This window comes from Mobula birostris, chromosome 9 (assembly GCF_030028105.1).
Source record: "Mobula birostris isolate sMobBir1 chromosome 9, sMobBir1.hap1, whole genome shotgun sequence".
Lineage (NCBI taxonomy): Eukaryota > Metazoa > Chordata > Chondrichthyes > Myliobatiformes > Myliobatidae > Mobula > Mobula birostris.
Genome location: NC_092378.1, coordinates 4,710,774 through 4,734,581, shown reverse-complemented (window position 1 = coordinate 4,734,581; position 23,808 = coordinate 4,710,774). Strand labels below are relative to the sequence as shown.

Below are 23,808 nucleotides of genomic sequence, written 5' to 3'. Positions count from 1 at the left end.
TTTATGTGTGTTGCTTGTAATATGTTTGTGCTGGGTATCTGTGTGTGTGTGTGTGTGTCTTTGTATATATGTGTGTTGTGTTTCTGTGTGTGATGTGTTTCGGTCTGTCTTCTGAGTGTGTATTTTCCACTGTGAAATCAACTGGTACGATCAAATCAAGTGCATGTGAATCTTCAGGAGATTTCTGTACAGATGATGAAAAGACTGGGGAAGGGATGACTACTGGAAAATCGATGGTGGGTACATCAGTAACTTCTCTCAAACTGTAGGTCACAACACCACCAAGAGCAAAATTTTGACCCAAAACCATTTCATGGTTAAGCTCCCCATTCAGCAAGTTCAAATATCTTTTGGTCATAACCTCAACTCCGTGTTCCTGATAACTCATAGTGACCTTTCTCCCAACACACCCAAAATGCTGGAGGAACCCAGCAGGCCAGGCAGCATCTATGGAAAAGTGTACAATCAATGTTTTGGGCCCAGACCCTTCAGGAGTCCTGCTGGAGGGTCTCAGCCCAAAATGTTGACTGTATTCTTTTCCATAGATCCTGCCCAACCTGCTGAATATCTCCAGTATTTTGTGTTTGTTGCTCAGGTTTCCAGCATCTGCAGATTTTCTCTAGTTTGTAACTTTTCTCTTCCTTGATTATGAAGCATCTTTCTTTTGCTGGTTAAAAATACTTTGACATTGCTTCCACTGCCCTTTGAGTTTAAAACGTGTGTGTTGCTTGAAAGTCCCAGACAGGATGGACGTAGAGAGGATGTTTCCTCTAATGGGGGTGTCTAAGACCAGAGAGTTCAAGCTCAGAATAGAAGGGGAACATCCCTTCAGAACAAAGGTAAGGAGGAATTTCTTAGCCGGAGGATGCTGTATCTGTGGAATTCTTTGCCACAGACAGCTGTGGGGCCGAGACATTGGGTATATTTAAAACAGAGATTCATAGGTTCTTGATTAGTCAGGGTGTTAAAGTTTACGGGACGAAGGCAAGAGAATGGGGTTGAGAGAGATAATAAATCAGCCATGATGGAATGGTGGAGCAGACCCATAGGGACGAATGGCATAATTCTGCTCTTATGTCTTATGGTTTTATGGAAATGAACTGATTACAGGAAATTGACACAGTGATTGTTTCAAGCCTGGGGAAAATGCAAGTCCAAACTGGCATAAGTTTGGTTTCCGTTAGTGCAGAAAGATGATAAGATTCTCATTGTGCTGTTCAATGCTAGGGCAATCTGTTCAGTATTTTCAGTGGTCAAACACTTCTAAAAAAATGACAAAAAGGCTAAATTTGCTACGCTAATCTGTATTCTTTAGGATTGCAATGTGTAAAAAATCCTATATAGTGATTCAGATTTAGATTAATTTATTGTATGTACATTGAAACGTGCAGTGAAATGTGACACTTGGGTTAACAACCAACACAACTCAAGGATGTGGCATGGGCAGCCCTCACGTGTTGCCACGTATCCTGGTGCCAACATAGCTTGCCCGCCAAGTTGTCTAAGTCAAAGTAAATTTATTATCGAAATATGTACTGTGTATGTCACCATATACCAATTTAAGATTAATTTTCTTGCAGGTATTTACAGGAAAATAAAGAAATACAATTGAATTTATGAAAAACTATACACAAACAAAGACTGACAAACAATCGATGTGCAAAATAAGACAAATTGTTCAAACATAAAAAAATACTGAAAACATGCATATTGTGCCAATATGAAAAGCAAATAATATTGACAACATGAAAAATAGTGCAAATATGTATAAAAGTAAATAATCCTGAGAAACTGACAAACTGCAAATATAAACAAGTAAATAATACTGAGAACATGTCAAATTGTGCAAGGATATTAAAAAAGACATTGGATTCCAGTGCATTGGGACACATCAGGACCAGTAAATTTTGGTCCAATTAAGCAGCTGCCCCAATTAGTTGAATTTTCATGGAACATAAGAAATAAGAAATAGGAGCAGGAGTAGACCGTCCGGCCCATCGAGCCTGCCCCACCATTCAATAAGACCATGGCTGATCTGTCCGTAAACTCGGCTCCATCTACCTGCCTTTTCCCCATAACCCTTAATTCCCTCACTATGTAAAAACCTATCTAACTGTTTCTTAAATGTATTTAGTGAAGAAGCCTCAACTGCTTCCCTGGACAGAGAATTCCACAGATTCACCACTCCCTGGGAAAAACAGTTCCTCCTCATCGCCGTCTTAAATCTTCTCCCCTGAATCTTGAGGCAATGTCTCCTAGTTCTGGTCTCACCTACCAATGGAAACAACTTTCCTACTTCTATCTTATCTATCCCTTTCAAAATTTTGTATGTTTCTATAAGATCCCCTCTCATTCTTCTGAACTCCAGACAGTATAGTCCCAGGTAACTCAATCTCTCCTCATAGGTTAACCCCTTCATCCCTGGAATCAAACTGGTGAACCTCCTCTGCACTGCCTCCAAATCCAGTGTATCCTTCCTCAAGTATAGAGACCATAACTGCACACAGTACTCCAGGTGCGGCCTCACCAGTACCCTTGCAGCATGACCTCCCTACTCTTGAATTCAATCCCTCTAGCAATGAAGGCCAACATTCCGTTTGCCTTCTTAATAACCTGTTGTACCTGCAAACCAACTTTTTGTGAGTCATGCACAAGCACTTCCAAGTCCCTCTGCACAGCAGCATGCCGCAATCTTTCACCATTTCCTAGTCATAGTCATAGTCATAGTCATACTTTTTTAATCCCGGGGGAAATTGGTTTTCGTTACAGTTGCTCCATAAATAATAAATAGTAATAGAACCATAAATAGTTAAATAGTAATATGTAAATTATACCAGTAAATTATGAAATAAGTCCTGGACCAGCCTATTGGCTCAGGATGTCTGACCCTCCAAGGGAGGAGTTGTAAAGTTTGATGGCCACAGGCAGGAATGACTTCCTATAACGCTCTGTGTTGCATCTCAGTGGAATGAGTCTCTGGCTGAATGTACTCCTGTGCCCACCCAGTACATTATGTAGTGGATGGGAGACATTGACCAAGATGGCATACAACTTAGACAGCATCCTCTTTTCAGACACCACCGTGAGAGAGTCCAGTTCCATCCCCACAACATCACTGGCCTTACGAATGAGTTTGTTGATTCTGTTGGTGTCTGCCACCCTCAGCCTGCTGCCCCAGCACACAACAGCAAACATGATAGCACTGGCCACCACAGACTCGTAGAACATCCTCAGCATCGTCCGACAGATGTTAAAGGACCTCAGTCTCCTCAGGAAATAGAGACGGCTCTGACCCTTCTTGTAGACAGCCTCAATGTTCTTTGACCAGTCCAGTTTATTGTCAATTCATATCCCCAGGTATTTGTAATCCTCCACCATGTCCACACTGACCCCCTGGTTGGAAACAGGGGTCACCGGTACCTTAGCTCTCCTCAGGTCTAGCACCAGCTCCTTAGTCTTTTTCACATTAAGCTGCAGATAATTCTGCTCACACCATGTGACAAAGTTTCCTACCGTAGCCCTGTACTCACCCTCATCTCCCTAAACAGCTGCGGGCCCAGCACCAACCCCTGTGGCGCCCCACTCACCACTGACTGCCAACCGGAGAAACACCCATTTATACCAACTCTCTGCCTTCTATTGGTTAACCAATCCACTATCCATGCCAATACATTTCCTTAGACTCCATGCATCCGTATCTTATTTATAAGTCTCTTATTGAATGCCTTCTGGAAATCCAAGTATTCCCTGTTCCCCTGAACATCCACCTGTTCCCCTCTATCCACTGCACTCATTACGTCCTCAAAGAACTCCAGTAAGTTTGTCAAACAGGACCTGCCCTTTCTGAATCCATGCTGCGTCTGTCCAATAGAACCACTCTTTTCTAAATGTCTCACTATTTCTTCCTTAATGACAGCTTTGAGCATTTTCCCGACTACAGATGTTGAGCTAACTGGCCTATAGTTGCCCATCTTTTGCCTACATCCTTTTTTAAAAAGTGGTGTAACATTTGCTGTCTTCCAATCCGCCGGGACCTACCCAGAGTCTAGAGGATTTTGATAAATGATTACCAACGCGTCTACTATAACCTCCGCCAATTCCTTCAGCACCCTGGGATGCATCCCATCAGGACCAGGGGACTTATCTACCTTCAGGCCCTCTAGTTTACTCATCACTATCTCTTTAGTGACAGTGATTTTATCAAGGTCCTCACCTCCCATTTCATCCATAACATCATTCTTTGGCATATCAAACGTGTCCTCCACTGTAAATGCCTCAGCCATTTCCTTATCACCCAATATCAATTTCCCCTTCTCGTCTTCCATGGGACCTATGTTGACTTTAGCCACCCTCTTCCATCTTATATATTTATAAAACCTTTTGCTATCTGTATGGAAATAGTTAAAAAGGTATAAAAAAAGATAACTAGCAAATTATGTATTTAAATGAAATTCAGAACAAATTAGAACAGTACCAATACTACTACAGTACTATAAAACTGTGTTTTAGTTTCTAATAGTTATCGATGGAGGAATTCATGCATGTCACGTTCTTTGGGGCGGCATGGTAGCGTAGTGGTTAGCACAGTGCTTTATAGTACAGTGTTCCAGGATCAGTTCCTGCCACTGCCTGTAAGGAGCTTGTACGTTCTTTCTGTGACCATGTGGGTTTCCTCCAGGTGCTCCGGTTTCCTCCCACAGTCCAAAGATGTACTAGATGGTAGTTTACTTGATCATTGTAAATTGTCCCATAATTAGTCTAGGATTAAATCAGGGCTCAAAGGGCCGGTAGGACCTATTCTGTGGTGTAGCTCAATAAATAGATAAGTAAGCAAACAAACAAAGTCAACATAGACACCTAATGCAGATAATGGACTACCTTCATACAATACTGTTGATGATTGCATCCTACAAATCTTCACTTTCATTGTAGTGTTCAAGATAATTGGCGATACCTTCAAAGTCTTCATAGGTCCTAACTTAATGAAGTTGTGAAATCATTTCGTTTTCAATCCCGGCTGTTTCTGGCATCTCCAAGCCTGAATGCTTGAAACTGCAGTGAGCAAAACCGTTCAGAATTGTCTTACTGCTTACTCCTTGCCAATAATCGGTGATAAAAATCGCTGCTTTTAGAACACAAACACATGCAACTGATGCTATTTAAAAACTGTTCACTCCAAGCACGTGTAGTGTCTAATGGCCATGCTGTGACTGATGCTAGTTGGAAACTGATCAACAACAGTCTCCTGACCCAATTAAGCGGCATAATGTCCAAAATAAACAAAGACAATCCTGACTATTTTCTCATTAGTTTTCGTTCTTTGAGTTGTCCCAAATAAGTGGCCGCCCTGATTAACCAACGGCACAATTAACCAGAATCCACTGTATTGAGAACATGACAGATTGTGCAAATATAAACAAATATATAGTACTGAGACCAAGATAATACTGAAAATTAAGGATAAATAATACTACGAATGAAGGATATATCTCAGCCAAACTTGTCTGCATTCCAAGTTATTAGTTAGGAGGGTTAACTGTAGTGATACACATGAAGCAGATAAGCAAGGCTAGAGGAAATCCTTTGATGTGCTTTTCAAGTGATGCTCCAGCATTTATGCTACGTCCCAGGAGGCGATCAGAAGCATTGCTTGAAAGGTGTAGCAATTATCTTTCATTATCCCGTGCTGTTCAGCGAGAGATGGGAGGCAGAGACAGAACAATTAGAATGTATAAAACTCACTGCCAATTACAACTCCATCCAAAAATAATAAGAGTAGATTCATCAGTTGATGTTGCACCTGTGGCCATTGGCTCTGCGCGCAATTTCAGTCCAAAAGCAAAATGTTAGAAATCGGAAAAAATGTTAAAAATGACCAGGAGGTGGGTAATGTCTTTAAAGAAGGAAACAGAATTCATGTTCTAGGTTGGTGGGATTGCATAAAAAGTGAGGGAAATTTAAGAAAACATAAAAAAGAGAGAGAGAGGAGCAGGTTAGGCAGCATCTATGGAGAGGAATTGGGCCAAGACCCTTCTTCAGGACTGGAAAGGAAGGGGGAAGAAGGCAGAATAAGAAGGTGGGGGAAGCGAAGGAGTACAAGCTGGTAAGTAATAGGTGAGACCCAGTGAGGGGGTAGGTGAATGGGTGGGAGATGGGGGATGTAGTAAGAAGCTGTGAGGTGGTAGGTGGAAGAGATAAAGGCTGAAGTAGAAGAAATCTGACGGGAAAAGAGAGTAGACCATTGGAGAAAGGAAGGAGGAGGGACCTCAGAAGGAGGTGATAGGCAAGTGGGAATTAGAGAAGGGGCAAGAGGGGAATCAATTGTGCTTTTAAGTAAAATTGTGGCTGGTTATTTCTTGGTTTCAGTACCATTTCCCTAATCTTTGCTCATACTCTTCAATTCCCACCATCAGTAGAATCCACAGGGGGCATCATCCATCATCAAAGATCCCCACCATCTAAGCCTTGCCATCTTCTCACTGCTACAATGGGTAGGGGGTACAGAAGCCTGACCACCAAGTCAGATGAGTTGAGGCAACTTTATAGAGCCGTATAAGATGATAAGAGTGGGCAGCCAGTGTTTTTTTTTTCCTCGGGGAAAAAATGGACAATAAAAGACGACATCTGTTTATAGTGAGAGGAGAAAAGTTTAGGGGAAAAGTCAGAGATAGCTTTTTTTTTACGCAGAGAGTGATAGATACCTGGAACACACTGCCGAGGGTAATGGTAGGGGCTGATACAATAGGGGCATTTCATAGACTCTTAGATAGGCACATGGATGAAAGGGAAATGGAGTGTTATGGGCTGTGTAGTAGGGAATGGTTTGATTGATTATGGATAGGTTTAAATAGGCCGGCAGAACATGTTTTAGATCAGAAATTGTGGAGCTCCCATCACTGACCCCAGTCATGCCCACCAATTACTGATCGACTAATGGGAGCAGATTAGCAGCTCGTACAGAGGCGGGTGTAGAAGCAATTTGTGAGAAGGAGACAAAAAACAAGGCTGAAAGTGACCCATTTCAAGGATCAACTTGAAGGATCAAGGATTAATTTTATTTGTCATATACATTTTCATCAAACACTATCCCATCAAACACACAAACTATCAAGAAGGCATTTTATAAAGTTATTGTACAAGCCAGATAGTGCAAGAGCCGTGGATGGTATTTTGGGAATTTACTGTGGTGCGTTGCTGCAACATGTAACAAAGCACAACATCAATCAACAATTAAAGTTCAAAAAGTCCAAAGTTCAAAGTAAAATTTATTATCAGAGTACATACATGTCACCACATACAACCCTGCGGTTCTTTTCCTGTGGACATACTTAGCAAATCTATAGAACAGTAACTGTAAACAGGATCAATGGGCAACAAACTGTGTAAATGCAAAGATAAGTAAATAGCAATAAATTACAAGAGCATGAAAAAGCAAGGTAAAGAGTCCTTAAGGTGAGACCATCGGTTGTGGGAACACCAGAAGTAGAATGAGTGTAGTTATCCCCTTTTGTTTAAGAGAATTATAAAGAATAATTATATAAAATCATGTCAGAAGTATGAATATGAAATAAAGTGTACATCATATATAAATACCAGCATGACTCTATCTTCTGATAGTTAGCTGCTCCCCAATACTTCCTATAATATTATCCCCACCTCTTACACTTTAAGTTTGTACAGTAGCATTATTGAATGCTTTCTGGATAGTTTGTGTATTTAATGGTTTGTGTCTTTGATGGTACATGTGTTTGATGATATGTGTGTATGATTCTAGTGTTTGCAACTATAGTGTTTGATGATATGTGCGTTTGATGGTATGTACATTTGATGGTATATGTGTTTGATGGAATGTGCGTATGATAGTACAGGGTTCGATAGTACTTGTGTGTACCATTGTGAATCAGATTTGTTTTGGGAGCATTTTCGAAATTTGGGAGTAATTTTCAGGACAATAAGTTAATGTGACTTGCCTGTACAGATACTGTAACTTCCACCTCCTCCTGCCCCTGTAACCAGGTTTATTGGTTTACCGTGGAATTCGGACTCTGCAAGCAAAACGATGAGATCAAGGCATATGGGGCAGGGCTGCTCTCTTCCTTCGGCGAGCTTGAGGTCTGTCGTGTTTGGGTATTCCCCGCTCTGTACATTTATCTTTCCAATCTCATCTTCACTGTACTAATTGCCTTTTTCTTTCCAGTATTGTTTGACAGATAAACCAGATATACAGCCCTTCAATCCGGAAGTGACGGCCATACAGAAATACCCCATCACCAGTTTCCAGCCAGTCTATTATGTTGCTGAATCATTTGAGGATGCAAAGGAGAAAGTGAGGTAACCTGCGCTTTGGAGACAGAACACAGAACTTGGAACAGTTCCATGCCCCACCACTGTATAACTCTCTGATATTCCCCCATACATTCTTACAATCACCTTAAAATGACGCCTCCTTTGTATTAGCTACTCCCTCCCTGTGGAAAATTCTCTGGTTGTCCACTCAATCCATGCCTCTTATCATCTTATTTATACACCTCAATCAAGCCACCTCTCGTCCTTCTTTGCTCCGAAGACAAAGCCCTAGATCGCTCAACCTTTCATCAGAGATATCCTCTCTAATCCAGGCAACATCCTAGTAAGCTCTTCTGCATCTTCTCTAAAGCATCTATGTCCTTCTTATAATGAGGCAACCAGAAGTGAACACAGAATCTGATGGCATTTTTATGAAAATCGCATAGTTGTTTAATTTGTCATTAAATTCCATAACTCCCCTCATGGGATTTGAACTGTGAGTAGTTAGTCCATGCTTTTTTATTAATAGTCAATCACTTGTTCGTTATTCCACCACCATACCCTATGTGGTGAATGGTGCTATACACAACGCAGATTGGGGGCTGCTTTGTTATGCACCTCTGCTCCATCTGCAAAGAGTGGAACTTCCTGCTGGCCAACCATTTTAATCCCAAATCCCATTCTCATTCCAACATGTCAGTCCATGGCCTCCTCTTTAGCCTTGATGAGGCCACTCTCAGAGTGGAAGAGCAACATCTCATATTTCATAATGGTAGCCTCCAACCCGATGAAATGAACATCAATTTCTCCATCTTCCAGTAACTTTTCACCACCCCCTTCCCTCTTCTTTATTCCCCACTCTGGCCTCTTATCTCTTCTCTTCGCCTGCCTTTCAGCTCCCCCTGATACCCCTCCTCCTTCCTTTTCTCCCATGGTTCACTCTCCTCTCCTATCAGATTACATCTTCTCAAGCCCTTTGCTTTTCCATCTATCACTCCCCAGCTTCTTATTTCATCCACACCCCCTACTCCACCCACCTGGCTTCACCTATCACCTTCTAGCTTGTCTTCCTTCCCTTCCTCCCACCCGCTAATTCTGGCATCTTCCCCCCCCCCCCTTTCCAGTGCTGAAGAAGGGTCTTGACCCAGAACAGCCATAGATGCTGCTGGGCCAGCTGAGTTTCTCCAGTATATTATGTGTATTGCTATGCAAATACAAGCCTTTTCAAACATACCTTGTCTGGTGGTATCAAGACTTAAACAGCAAATTTTGCCTCATCAATTTCCATAAAAGCTCAGTGAATTCAGCTAACATTTGCTTTTCCTTCCAACACAGGAAGTATGCAGCAAATATCCCTCGCCCTTTCTCTATCCACTACAACTCTTACACACAAAGTGTTGAAGTCCTGGACAGCATCAAACAGATAAATAACCTGGTCGACAACATCCACGGTAAGTGTCCACAGCAGCGTAGCAATTGGCATAACGCTTAACACCACCAGCACACCAGCATAGCGGGTTCAATTGCCACCACCGTCTGGAAAGAGTTTGTACATTCTCCCCATAACTGCATGTGTTTCCTCCAGATGCTCTGGTTTCCTCTTACTTGCCAAAGACACACATGTTACGATTAGTAAATTGTGGGCATGCTATGTTGGTGCTGGAAGCATTGTGACCTCATGGGCTGCCTCCCTCCCCCGCCGCATCCTCAGATTGTGTTGGTCGATGCCACAAATGACACATTTTACTGCACGTTTTGATGTACATGTGACAAATCTTACATGGCATTCATACAAGTCAATTTGCTACAACGGTCCATGCAAGTTCTATAAGGTAAGTGTGCAGAATAACGTGTTGCAATTGCAGAGAAAGTGCATTACAGGTAGACAATAAGGTGCAAGATCATAATGAGGTAGACTGTAAATCAAAAGTCTATGTTATCATACTAGAGAACCATTCAATGGTCCTACAAATAAAGTCATAGAGCACTACAGCATAGAAACAGGCCCTTTGGCCCATCTAGTCCATGCCAAACTGTTATACTGCCTTGTCCCATTGAGCCACACCTGGACCTTAGACCTCCATAATCTTCCCACGCATACATCCAAACTTCTTTTACATGTTGAAATCAAACACAAGTCAACCACTTTCCACAGGCAGCTCATTTCACACTCTCACAACCCTCCCCCCGATGTTCCCCTTAAACATTTCACCTTTCACCCTTAACCCATGACCTCTAGTTCTAGTCCCACCCAACCTCAGTGGAAAAAGCCTGCTTACCCTATCTATACCCCTCATAATTTTGTATACGTCTATCAAATCTCTATTCTGAGGTTCTAACCAATTCAACCCTTCCTTATAACTCAGGTTCTCAAGACCTGGCAACATTCTTGTATTTTTTTCTGTACTCTTTCAATCTTATTGATATCTTTCGCATAGGTAGGTGACCAGGACTGAAAATTATTGTCTGCCTGCACTTCACATTCTCTGTAACTGTAATGTGATCACATAGACTATGTACAAACTCTGTACAGACGGTGGCGGGAATTGAACCCTGGTACTGTAAAGAGTTGCACTAACTGCACTACCTTTCTATGGCAGTTAATGATGGGGTGATTGGAGAAAGGAGGGTTACTGGGGTATAAAGGCAATATGAAGCCATGGAGATGATGGCAAGAGTTGCATGTTGACAACTAAACAGTAATACAATGGATTCTGGTTGATTGGGACTCATTGGGACCACTACATTTTGGCCCAATTAAGTGACTGCTCCAATTAGATGAAGTTCCATGGAAATAGTTCAAAAGGTATGAAAACACAAACTACTGTTTAACTGAGTCACAAATTATGTATTTAAATGAAATACAGAACAACTTAGAACACTACCAATACCATTTCAATACTATAAAACTGTGTATTAGTTCCTAATAGTTATTGACAGAGGAGTTCATCCAGTGTACACTGCTGTGTTCTTTTGATAGACTGTAAATGACCAAAATTAGCACAGATACCCTGTGCAGATAATGGACTGCCTTCATACAATGCTTTCAACAACTGCATCCTCCAAATCTCTATTTCCATTGTAACATTCAGGATGATTGTCGATAACTTCAAATTCTTCCTAGTTTCAAACTTGCTGAAGTAATGAAATCGTTTCATTCCCCGCACCCCCCCCCCCAGCTGTTCCTGGCATTGTCAAGCCTGAATGCTTGAAACCACAGTGAGCAAAACAGTTCTGAATTGTCTTACCAACTATCAGTGACATAAGTCACTGCTTTTTGAACATCCGCGCACACAACTGATACTATTTAAAACCTGTTCACCCTAAGCACAATGTAATGTCTAATGGCCACATAAGTACATGCAATTGACGCTAGTCAGAAACTATTTGGCAACAGTCCCCTGCCCAAATTAAGTGGTCTAGTGTCCCAAATAAGTGAAAGGAATCCCGGCTATTTCCTTGATTAGATTTTGCTTTGTAAGAGTTGTCCAAAATTAACGGCTGTCCCAATTACCTGGAATCCACTGTATACTGAAAATGCTAAGCAGAAAATGCCAAATATCTGATAGATGTTGCTTCAAATTTGCAGGTGAGATGGGAATTCTCTGCCATGCACTCAAGAAGTTTGAATGAAGTTGCGCACGCTGTGGAAGGCAAGGAATAAGGGTGCAGAAATGTTCTAAAGTGCATAGACCAAGACAGGTTTATTCAAACCACTCTCCTCCCCTCTCCACACAACGTTCTGCTTCAATCTGTCTTGTCAACCTTTTGAGTGAGGTCACCCCATCGTTGACAAGCCCTCTACAGAGCTTAGACGCAAGAGATCGTGCTGATGCTGGGAATCCAGAGCAACACACACAAATTGCTGGAGGAACTCAGCCGGTCAGGCAGCATTAATGAAGTAGCCACTGAGTGAAAGTTCATGATCACCTGCTGCTGTAGCCCATCCATTTCAAGGTTCAGATATCTCTGTGAAAGGGAGGAAGAGATTATGTTGTTTATAGAAGTGACATGGTATTAGAATCCTATTACAAAGTCTATTAGTCACTGCATCTTTTCCCTGTGTTTTATGCTTGCTGTAGATTCACTGTACAGATATGAATTGCTTTGAAAATGTAGATAAAATGTCTCGTTTTACAAGGGTCTTTTTTCCTCTTAAATGAAGGGTGAGTTTGTGCCTCTGTAGTGCGGCCTGCTCAGTCTTGAACCACAGGCTTAGTGGCCCTTCAGACTATCAGTCCAGTGAAGCAGATAGTCTCAGCTGGCTCGCTGTTACAATAGAGTAATTTCAGTAATCTGAAAAGAACACCTGAGCATCTTTTGGAATAGAAGCATATTATGCAAAATAGCTCCATTTTAATCCTTTGAACTTTCCAAATCCTCCCTTCCCAACCCCCACTCCCTCCTTGTCCCCTCCTGATGGAGTGGCCACTTTATTAGGTGAGGTACCTCCTGTTCGTGGTCTTCCACTGCTGTCGCCTATCCACTTCAAAGACCAATGTGTTTTGTGTTCAGAGCTGCTCTTCTGCACACCACTGTGGCAATGTTTGGTTACTTGAGTTACTGTCACCTTCCTGTCAGCTTGAACCAGTCTGTCCTCTCTCATTAACAAGGCATTGTCACCCACAGAACTGCCCGTTTACACCCGCTCACTGGATCTTTCTTTTTTCACACCATTCTCTTTAAACACTAGAACAGGGGTTCCCAACCTTTTTTATGCCATGGGCCCCTACCATTAACTGAGGGGTATGTGGACCTCAGGTTGGGAACCTCTGCTCTAGAGACTGAAGTGCGTGAAAATCCCAGGAGATCAGATCAGCTGTTCCTGAGATGTTCAAACCACCCTGTCTGGCACCAACAATCATTCCATGGTCCGAGTCACTTAGATTGCATTTCTTCCACATTTTGATGTTTGGTCTGAACAGCAACTGAACCTCTTGCCCATGTCTATGTGCTTTTATGCACTGAGTTGCCTCCACATGATTAGCTTATTAGATATTTCCATTAACAAGCAGGTGTACAAGTGTATCTAATAACTTAGTCATTGAGCGTATATGTCTGATTGAGCTTTTCTAATATAGAGTCCATGCTTATAGCATTTAGAGTTTACTCTGAAACTTGGAGTTAAGATTACAGATAAAGAGTACCCTTCCAATTTTTCTTTTCCATAAACTATATTGAACAGGGAATCAAAACTCTTATAGTTTAAACCAATCACAGACAAAAAATCTGCAGATGCTGGAAATCCAAGCAACACATACAAAAACATCGACTGTACTCTTTTCCATAGATGCTGCCTGGCCTGCAGAGTTCCTCCAGCATTTTGTGTGTGTTGTAGTTTAAACCAATATCCTCTTATTAATCCAAAATTAATAGGACTTTTCAGCTGCTGATAAACTTAGATTTACAGAGCTCAATATCTTAAACAAGTGTCTGGAAAGGATGAAATAAAATTTATATTTCAAAAATGATTCCAATTATCATCTCAGGGACCATAGCTGCCAACCTAAAGATTAAAAAAAGTCTAAGTTTAAATTTAAGTTCAATTTAATTGTCATTCAACCATACCCATGAATACAGCCAAATGAAATAGCATTCCTCTGGGGCCAAGGTACAAAACACAGTACTGACAGTCATTCACAGCACAACGTACATATAGCACATATCATTATGGTAGCAAAACGTCATATAGTTACAAAATAATATTAAAAATTGTAATATTAGCCCAATTAAGTAAATTAAAACATGTAAAGAAGATGGTGGAAATCTGAACACAAGAGATTCTGCAGATGCTGGAAATCCAGAGTAATACACAAAATGCTGGAGGAACTCAACAGATCAGGCAGCATCGACGGAGATGAATAAACAGTCAATAGAAGGGTCTTGGTCCCACTGACGACTCTTTATTTCTACTGTAGATGCTGGAAATGGGAAACGTGTCATACAAATATCGGAAACGCTCACCAGACCAGGCTGCATCCATGGCAGAGAAATACGCAGTTCTGTTAATCATCTGCCATCAGAAATAGGAAATATTTGTGATTCAACAGCCTTGTTTGCTTTCAGTTTTAGGGTCCTAGAGACATACATCAGGGAGACAGGTCCTTCAGACCAACTGGTTCATGCTGACTAAGATCCCCACCTAAGCTAGTCCCATCTTGCCTGTGTTTAGCTTGTATCTAAACCTATTCCATCCATGTACCTGTCCAAGTGCTTTTTAAATATTGTTAAAGTACTTGCCTTAACCACTTCCTCAGGCAGCTTGTTCCATATACCCACCACTCTATGGGTGAAAATCTCTCTCCTACTTTTCCAACCCACCTATCACCTCCTTCCCCTTCCCCCAACATTTTTTCATTCTGGCATCTTCCCCCTTCCTTCTCATCCCTGAAGAAGGGTCTTGGCCAGAAAACGTCAACTATCTATTCATTTCCACAGAAGCTGCTGGACCTGCTGAATTCCTCCAGCATTTTATGTGAGTTGCTGTTGCTGTGTCCTCAAGTTCTTGATTCCCCAACCCTGGGAAAAAGACAGAGCTCATTCACCCTACCTATGGCCCTCATGGTTTTATACACCTCTATAAGGTCACCCCTCATTCTCCTCAATGAATAGAGTTCCAATCTGCTCAACCTCAGAATCAGGTTTACAATCACCAGCATAGGCTGTGAAATGTGTTGTCTTTGTGCTAGCAATACAATGCAATACATGATAGAGGAGGGAAACAACTGTGAATTTCAGTAAATATATATACATTAAATAGTTAAATATGTAGTGCAAAAATAGAAATTTAAAAAAGTGGTGAAGCAATGTTCCTGGATTCAATGTCCATTCAGAAATCGGATGGCAGAGGGGAGGAAGCTGTTCCTGAATCGCTGAGTGTGTGCCTTCAGACTCCTGTAACTCCTCCCCTCCTCCCTGTTGGTAACAATGAGAAGAGGGGATGCCCCAGGTGATGTTGGTCCTTAATGGTGGATGCGATCTTTTTGAGGCGTATCTCTATGAAGATGTCTTGGATACCACAGAGGCTGGTGCCCATGATGGAGCTAACTAAGTTTACAAGTGTTGATCCTGTGCAGTAACCACCCTCCCCACTAGATGATGATGCAGACAGTTAGAATGCTGTCCACGATACATCTGTAGAAAGTTGCGAGTGTTTTAGGTGACGTACCAAAACTCCTCAAACGCCTATTGAAATATAGCTGCTGTCACATCTTCTTTGTAGCTGCATCGATATGCTGAATCCCAGATAGATTCTCGGAGATATTGACATCCAAGAACTTGAAATTGCTCACTTTCTCCACTTCTGATCTCTCTGTGAGGACTGCTGTGTGTTCCCTCATCTTGCCCTTTCTGTTAGGCCACCTCTCCCTAGAATCCATAAGTGTGTAGAACATGCTGCCAGGGGTAGTGGTAGAGACTCATACTTACAGGAATTTAAGGCACTCTTAGATAGGCACATGGGTGAAAGTAAAATGGAGGGTTATGAGCTGTGCAGGAGGGAAGAGTTAGATTGGTGATGGAGTAGTCTTATGTAGATCAGTACATCGTGGGCCAAAGAGCCCATACTGTGCTGTGCAGACTGTTCTATGCTCTTTAACTCAGTCCCTTAACTCAACATCCTTCTAGATCTTCGCTGCACTCTTTCCAACTTAATAACATCCTTCCTATACCAGTGTGACCGAAACTGAATCCAGTACTCACAGTGATGTTCTGATGAAAGTGCACCAATCAAAGACATCTCTCTTGCTCTTTACACCAGTGTTGTGTGGTCTGCTACATATTAGCAGAATTTTGAGGGCTTTATTTTGAGTCAGCTGAAAATAAAATTAAATATTAAACAAGTCAATGGGTACATTTAAGGCAGAGATAGATAGGTCCTTGATTAGCCAGGGCATCAAAGGGTATGGAGAGAAGGCAGGGGAGAGGGAATGACTGGAAGATTTGGATCAGCCCATGATTGAATGGTGGAGTAGACACAATGGGCTGAATAGCCTACTTCTGCTCTTATGTCTTAGGAAATTACTTGGCATTTCATCATCATCATCATCAGGTGCCATGCCCAGTTTGAGCTTTGACCGCCATGGCCTACACACTCCTGTTTCGGGTCAAGTGCATCAATTCTCTGGCTGCTGTCTTCATCATCATTTGCCTTTGCCTTCCTCTTGCTTTCTTCTCTTCAATCTTTCCCTCAATCTTTCCCATAATTACTGTGCATTCTAACTCCTCTTTCCTAATCACATGTCCAATGAAGTTACGTTGCCTTTTCATGATCTCAACATTATTTTGCTTTTTGTACTTGCTCTGTTCATGACATCCTTGTTAGATATTCGTTTCGTCTATGATATTCTTTGCATCCTCCTCAAAATCCACATCTCTGCTGCTTCAATTCGTTTCCTCATGTTACTAGATATTATCCAACATTCTGATCCATATAACATAACTGGATAAACGTAACATTTCAGTACTCTGGGGCGGGTTGTCATGCCTAGTTTAGTGTTGGTCAGTATACTCTTCATTCTCGTAAAGGTGTCTTTTGCCATCCCTGTTCTTCTTTTGATGTCCATGTCGCACCTGCCATCTGATGTCACCCAGCTTCTAAGTAGCAAAAGTTCTGTACTTGTTTTATTTTTTTCCCAATTTATTCTCAGCCTGCAGATAGGATTCTCCTTCTTTTTGGATATCACCATACATTCTGTCTTTTTGCAATTGATAGATAGACCCATTTTTGCACTTTCTTCAACAACTATATCAATTAAGCTTTGTAGTTCTTCCTCCGTACTTGCAATTAACACAGTGTCACCTGTATATCTGAAATTATTGATGTTTTCACCGCCAACTTTGATTCCCAAGATATCTCTTATTTTTTGTAATATTGTTTCACTGTACACATTAAATAAATCAGGGGAGAAAACACACCCTTGTCTAACGCCTCTCTTGATTTTTGTAAACTGACTCACTTCTCCATCTATCCTTACAGCAGCAGTTTTTTCCCAGTACAAATTTCTGATTAGGCGGAGGGCTTTCGAATCTAGATCTAGAGTTTCCTGTAATATTTCAAATAACTTATTGTGCTTCACTTTATCAAATGCTTTTGTGTAGTCGATAAAACAAACAAATCTTTTTGCATTTGAATAGCTTGTTCTGATAGTATCCTTAACATCAATATTGTGTCTCTTGTACCTTTGTCTTTCACAAAACCACATTGTTCTTTACCTATTTCAGCTTGTATCTTACCTTGAGCTCTTGTCATCAAAATTCTTAGAAGTATCTTGGTGATATGACTCATTAAACTTATGTTCCTATGTAATTCACATTCAATTGCTCCAGGTTTCTTAGGAAGAGTGATAAATACTGATATTTTCGTCTCTTCTGGTATTATTCCAGTCTCATAAATGTCATTGAATTAATCAGTAAGTTTTTCAATTCCATAACCTTCAAGGGCGATAATTTGTTCTATTACTAATTCATCAGGACCTGCTGCCTTGGCGTTTGGGGGCCGCATAGTTTAGATCTTGGGCCAAAAATTAGATTCCACTTGTTTTGTAAAAAGGTAAATAGGTAACTCTATCGTGTGAGTCAAGTGATTTTCAAATGTTAATTTTTTATTGGTTTTAAGATCTTAAAATCAATGTAGTGCACTGTACGTACAATCTAATTTAAATTACTTTAAGGGTTTAAGTACAATTATTTCTACAAAGGTTTGCTGTTACATTATAAATTTTCATAGTTTATCGTAAATATTGTTTCATTTTCAGGAATTTGATGGTTAAGCCTCAAGGGCCACTAAAAGTCTACATGTCCATAAGACATGGGAGCAGAATTAGGCCATTCAGCCCATCAAGTCTGCTTCATCCGCCCATCATGGCAGATTTATTATCCCTCTCAACCTCAAACTCCTGCCTTCTCCCTGTAGATCTTTCCTTCCTTACTAATCAGGAACATGTCAACCTTTTAAATTCACCCAATGACTTGACCTCCTCAGCCGTCTGTAGCATTGAATCCCACAGATTCACCAGCCTCAGGCTACACGGCAGGTAAGACAGCATCCACAGACAATCTGGTACACGGCAGGTAGGACAGCATCTGCAGACAGACAAGCTGTTACACTTTGGGTCTGTGACCCGTCATCATAATTGGCCTCCTAAGTGTGCCTTCTAAAGACATTATCTGATAGATCGCTCTTTTACCTGTTGTTTCCAGAATGGAGATAAAACATTGGAGGGCTATGTAGGAGGGATGTGTTAGGTGTGTTATTGAGTAGGTTAAATGGTTAGCACAACATTATGGGCTGAAGGGCCTATACTGTGCTGTACTGTTCTGTGTTCCATGTTCTAAACCAGACCACATGTTTTCCAGAATGTCCCAACTTGTCAAAACTAAAGAACATAGCACCTAACATCTGAGACTGAAGTGTCATGCAAATGCAAAAAGGGTACTATTGTCAGATTCTGATTATCTGTCATCTCCCACCCAACCCTGAAATGTCTATATATTGCATATATTCTAACAATGTACATAAGAAATAATGTAGTTTTTAAGTATTCTTCCTTGGTTAACTTTGGCACCTGAATTAATTACATTGCATCACTCTAAACTAGGGATTCTTAAAATTGTTTATGCTATGGACCAATTGGCAGTCTGGTAAAGTTTATGGACACATTCTCAGAATAATATATAAAATAAAATACACAGGATTACAAAGGAAACCAATTATACTGTAATATAGTTATCAAAATATCAAAAACAAATTTGTCATATAGTAATATACGTGTTTCTTTATTAATGCATTAAATAACAAGACTATACATTTAAAATATAGGCAAGTTAAAATCAAATTTTATTTTTAAAGATATATCAAGAATGAAGGCTGTTGCTTAATTTGAATAAAAATATTAAACTGTGAGGTGGTCTTTGACAAATCAACACACGTCATGTTGTCATGTTTGAATTTTTTTTAATGGTTATTTGATTAATAGTGAAAATAAAGATGTACTTTTTTCCCATCCAAGTTCATGGACCTCCTGGAATTTATCCACAGACCCCGTAGTGGCCCATGGAGCCCAGGTTAAGAACCCCACTCTAAACTAACATTGCAAATTCTTTCCAGTGTTATACAAAAAGGCAAAGAATTGAAGACTTAACCCTTTTCTGTTCTAGTGATGCAAACCAAAATAACTTAGTCTCTTACAAAAACCTATGGGACATTCTTATTATAATTAGATCAGTAATTTATAATGTAAAGAAAATGATTGTGCGTGTTCTATTTGTCAGTATCATAAACGCCCTGTTGTATCTAATAAAATAATACAAGAATGTGCAGATTGCAAAGCTTGGCTTTTTCTTTACCATGGTGTGTTCTGTTTACACAATTTACCTGTATTTTACAGTTGATATTCCCAGATGATTCAGGCCACTTCAGTTTTACATTAACTCCTTTGTGAATTTCTGTACACACGTCTCGGAGTAAAGTTATCATTCAAATCAGTTCATATTCATATTCATTTATTTATCATGCGTACATCAGAACATAGAGTTGATAATATATTTATTGGCACAAGTATCATGTGTTCTGGTTGCCTCACTATAGGAAGGATGTGGAAACTATAGAAAGGGTGCAGAGGAGATTTACAAGGATGTTGCCTGGATTGGGGAGCATGCCTTATGAGAATAGGTTGAGTGAACTCGGCCTTTTTCCATTGGAGTGATGGAGGGTGAGAGGTGACCTGATAGAGGTGTATAAGATGATGAGAGGCATTGATCATGTGGATAGCCAGTGGCTTTTTCCCAGGGCTGAAATGGCTTGCAGGAGAGGGCACAGTTTTCAGGTGCTTGGAAATACGTTGGTGGCATCCGTTAGTCTCGCGAGACCATGGATCTGCGCCTGGAAAGTCTTGCTTCAGTCTGTGTTGGTAGAGCAGCGTCCATTGTGGCTGTAGAGGCCCACATGGGAGTGACAGTCTCGGGGCAGCGACTGCACTTAAAGGCGCTGTCCTCGTGTGTTGTCTTGGTGCTGTTTTTTCAGCCAGTGCGCTTTTCTTCAGCAGCAAGCCTCAACTTCTCTTCTTTTTTTAGACCTCTGCGTAGTTCACTTGCAATGACCTCCCACCTCTTGACGTTCAAGTGATTCTTGCAGACATCTTTGAAATGAAGATGGGGCCGCCCTTGTGCTCTCTTGCTGGAGGCCAGTTCCCTGTATAGCAGATCTTTTGGGATCCTCCTGTCTGACATGCAGTGTACGTGGCCCAGCCAGCGGAGACGGCGTTGTCGGAGCAGGGTGAAGAGGCTGGGTATCTGGGCGCAGGCCAGGACCTCATTGTTGGTGACTCGGTCAGTCCACGTGATGTCCAGGATGTGTCTCAGGCTGCGAAGGTGGAAGGCGTTGAGACGCCGCTCTTGTCTGTAGTAGAGGCTCCAGGTCTCGCTGCTGTAAAGCAGTGTGCTGAGGACGCAGGCCCTGTAGACTGCAACTTTGGTGGGCGTCGTCAGCTTTCTGTTCTCCCAGACTCTCTTTGTCAGCCTAGCAAATGTTGAGGCTGCTCGTCCGATCCCTCTGTTGACCTCGGGGTCTAGGGAGAGACTGTCCGTGATGGTGGAGCCAAGGTATGTAAACTCGTGAACTACCTCCAGCTTGTAGTTGTTGATGGTAATGGCAGGGGGGTTGCTCAACGTCTTGGCTCAACATGTTGATCTTCTTCAGGCTGATGGTCAAACTGAAGTCCTGGCAGGCTCTTGAGAAGCTGTCCAGGAGGTGTTGCAGTTGCTCTTCAGAGTGTGTTGCCAGTGCCACGTCATATGCAAACAACATGTCCCTGATGAGTACTTCACGAACCTTGGTTTTTGCCCTCAGCCGGGACAGACTGAACAGCCTCCTGTCTGATCTGGTGTGGAGGTAGACACCATCAGTTGATGTTCCAAAGGTGTGCTTCAGCATGACTGCGAAGAAGATGCCGAACAGGGTGGGGGCAAGCACACAGTCCTGCTTCACACCGCTGTGGATGTTGAAGGCCTCCGAAGAAGAGCCATCGAACTGAACGACGCCCTTCACATCTGTGTGGAATGACTGAACTATCCTGAGGAGCCTCGGGGGACAACCAATCCTGGCGAGGATTTTGAACAGGCTGTCCCTGCTCACAAGGTCGAAGGTCTTCGTGAGATCAATGAAAGTGACATAGAGGGGTTGTCTTTGCTCTCTGCATTTCTCTTGTAGCTGTCGAAGGGAGAAGATCATGTTGATTGTGGAGCGTTCTGACTTGAAACCGCACTGAGACTCGGGGTATACCCTTTCGGCTATTTTCTGCAGTCTGTTCAGGACCATGCAGGTGAAGACCTTCCCAACGATGCTCAGTAAGGAGATTCCCCTGTAGGTACAGAGGAGATACCAGGGGTAAGTTTTTTGTGCAGAGAGTGGTGAGTGTGTGGAATGGACTGCCGGCAACGGTGGTGGAGGCGGATACAATAGGGTCTTTTAAGAGACTGCTGGATAGATACATGGCACTTAGAAAAATAGAGGGCTATGTGTAACCCTCGGTAATTTCTCAGGTAAGGACATGTTTGGCACAGCATTGGGAGCTGAAGGAGCTGTATTGTGCTCTAGGTTTTCTATGTTTCTATGTTCATATTTGCTGTGTCATATGACGTGGGCGATCATGGTCTTTCCATGGCCGTAATTGTTTTTGGCAAATTTTTCTACAGAAGTGGTTTGTCATTGCTTTCTTCTGGGCAGCGTCTTACAAGATGGGTGACCCCAGCCATTGTTAGTACTCTTCAGAGATTGTCTGCCTGGTGTCAGTGGTCGTATTACCCGGAATTGTGATATGCATGAGCTGCTTATACGACCATCCACCACCTGCTCCCATGGCTTTACGTGACTCTGATCGGGAGCTCAACAGCTGCTACACCTTGCAGGGTAGCGGAGGGAAGGAGCGCCTTACTCCTCCCGTGGTAGAGATGTATCTGTATCCCACCACCCTTAGGTTTAAACACCTAAGATAATTTTATTGTCAAAGAAAAAATTAGGAACTCGGAATCTTGGGAGGGAAGGGTTAGATTGGGGTGCAGTTAGCCTAACAGTATTGCAATGCCAGTGATCTGGGTTTGATTCCCGCATCTGTCTGTAAGGAGTGTGTACGTTCTCCCCCCGACCACGTGGGTTTCCTCCGGGTGCTCTGGTTTCCTCCCACATTTCTAAGACATATGGGTTACTTGGTCACATGGGTGTAATTGGGCAGCACTGTCTCATTGGGCTGGTAGGGTCTCTTACCGTGCTGTTTCTCTAAATCAAATAAAATTTGACCTTATAGTAGGTTAAAAGGTCATCATGAGCCGAAGGACCCATAGTGTGCTATAATGTTCTAGATCAGGGGTTCCCAACCCGTTGTCTGCAGACACCTCAGTAATGGAATTGGTCCATGGCATTAAAAAAGTTGGGAACCCCTGTTCTATGTTCTATGTTAAAATCACCAAAACTGAACACTTTTCTGAAAAGGTACTGATATTCCCCATGTGATATAAGGCTTTAGAACTGAATTTTACACTGGCAGTATCTTACAAACCTTTCTGTGCAATTTCCCTAATCTGGATAATAGTTACTCAATCAAGCATTCTCCATTTAATGCCTTTCTCACAGTTTGTCTATGTTTTATTTTTATGTTTAGTAAGAAAATGCCTGTGAAAATGACTATTTTTATTGTTTGTGTAAAATAACCAGCTGAAAGCACCAGCCTTGGGTCCCGTTTTTTGTTGGTGTGACCATCAATGGCTGGTTCCAAGTCTGGCAGCAAAAGGAGGAGGGTTGGGCATGGGGCTAGGAACCCCGTCCTGTAAAAACTGAAAGCTACAGGAAAGTGTCACGGGGTGTGCTGACAGGTGACTGAACCCAGGTACAGAGGAATGACAGACTCTCATGTTTAGACAGAAATAAGAGTTTATTCATAGGAATTCCAACAGAATATTGGTGGCTAAACTGAGTGACACCACAAAACGAACCATTCTCAAGACACACAAGGACCCAGCCATAAGCGCTAACTGGGAGTCTGCTTTAAATAATCACAGTACACCGAAACCCCATGCCAGTCAAAATAAACTTGACAAGATTAAAGCGAAAGCACAGGGGCTTAATGACTCTAGATAAGATGACAATTAACAAACACTGGTGCACAGGCTGACAAGGCTCATGACAGAAATGCCAATATATGCTCCAAAGACCTCATCCCAGGGAGAGGAAGGATCTTCGCCTAGAACACATATGAAGTCGTGCGGTGAAAGTGGAACTACAGGGCTGATCAGCCTTCTATTGGCCTAGGACAGGGGACTCTGGCAAGTTGCTGCCAGTGGCCTATGGTCCTGTAAGGGTGAGTAAGTAGGACAACATATAACAAGTCCTGGTTATGCAACCACTGACGCCAGACAGACAATCTCTAAAGAGTATTGATAATGGCTGGGGTCACCTGTCTTATAAAGACACTTTGCAGAAGAAGGCAATAGCAAACCACTTCTGTAGAAAAAAAAATGCCAAGAACCATA

At 41.9% G+C, this 23,808-nt stretch overlaps 1 protein-coding gene across 2 annotated transcripts in view; it reads left to right on the top strand.

Moving 5' to 3' along the window:
• Nucleotides 1-13,025, top strand: part of pah (phenylalanine hydroxylase) — a 96,789-nt gene extending 83,764 nt beyond the window's left edge. For both annotated transcript variants that reach the window (XM_072267410.1, XM_072267411.1), the window contains exons 10-13: nt 8,017-8,112; nt 8,198-8,331; nt 9,622-9,737; nt 11,876-13,025. In XM_072267410.1, the coding sequence (XP_072123511.1) occupies nt 8,017-8,112; nt 8,198-8,331; nt 9,622-9,737; nt 11,876-11,919 (390 nt within the window). In that variant the 3' untranslated portion in view covers nt 11,920-13,025. The remainder of the gene's footprint in view (nt 1-8,016; nt 8,113-8,197; nt 8,332-9,621; nt 9,738-11,875) is intronic.
• Nucleotides 13,026-23,808: the final 10,783 nt, after the last annotated feature.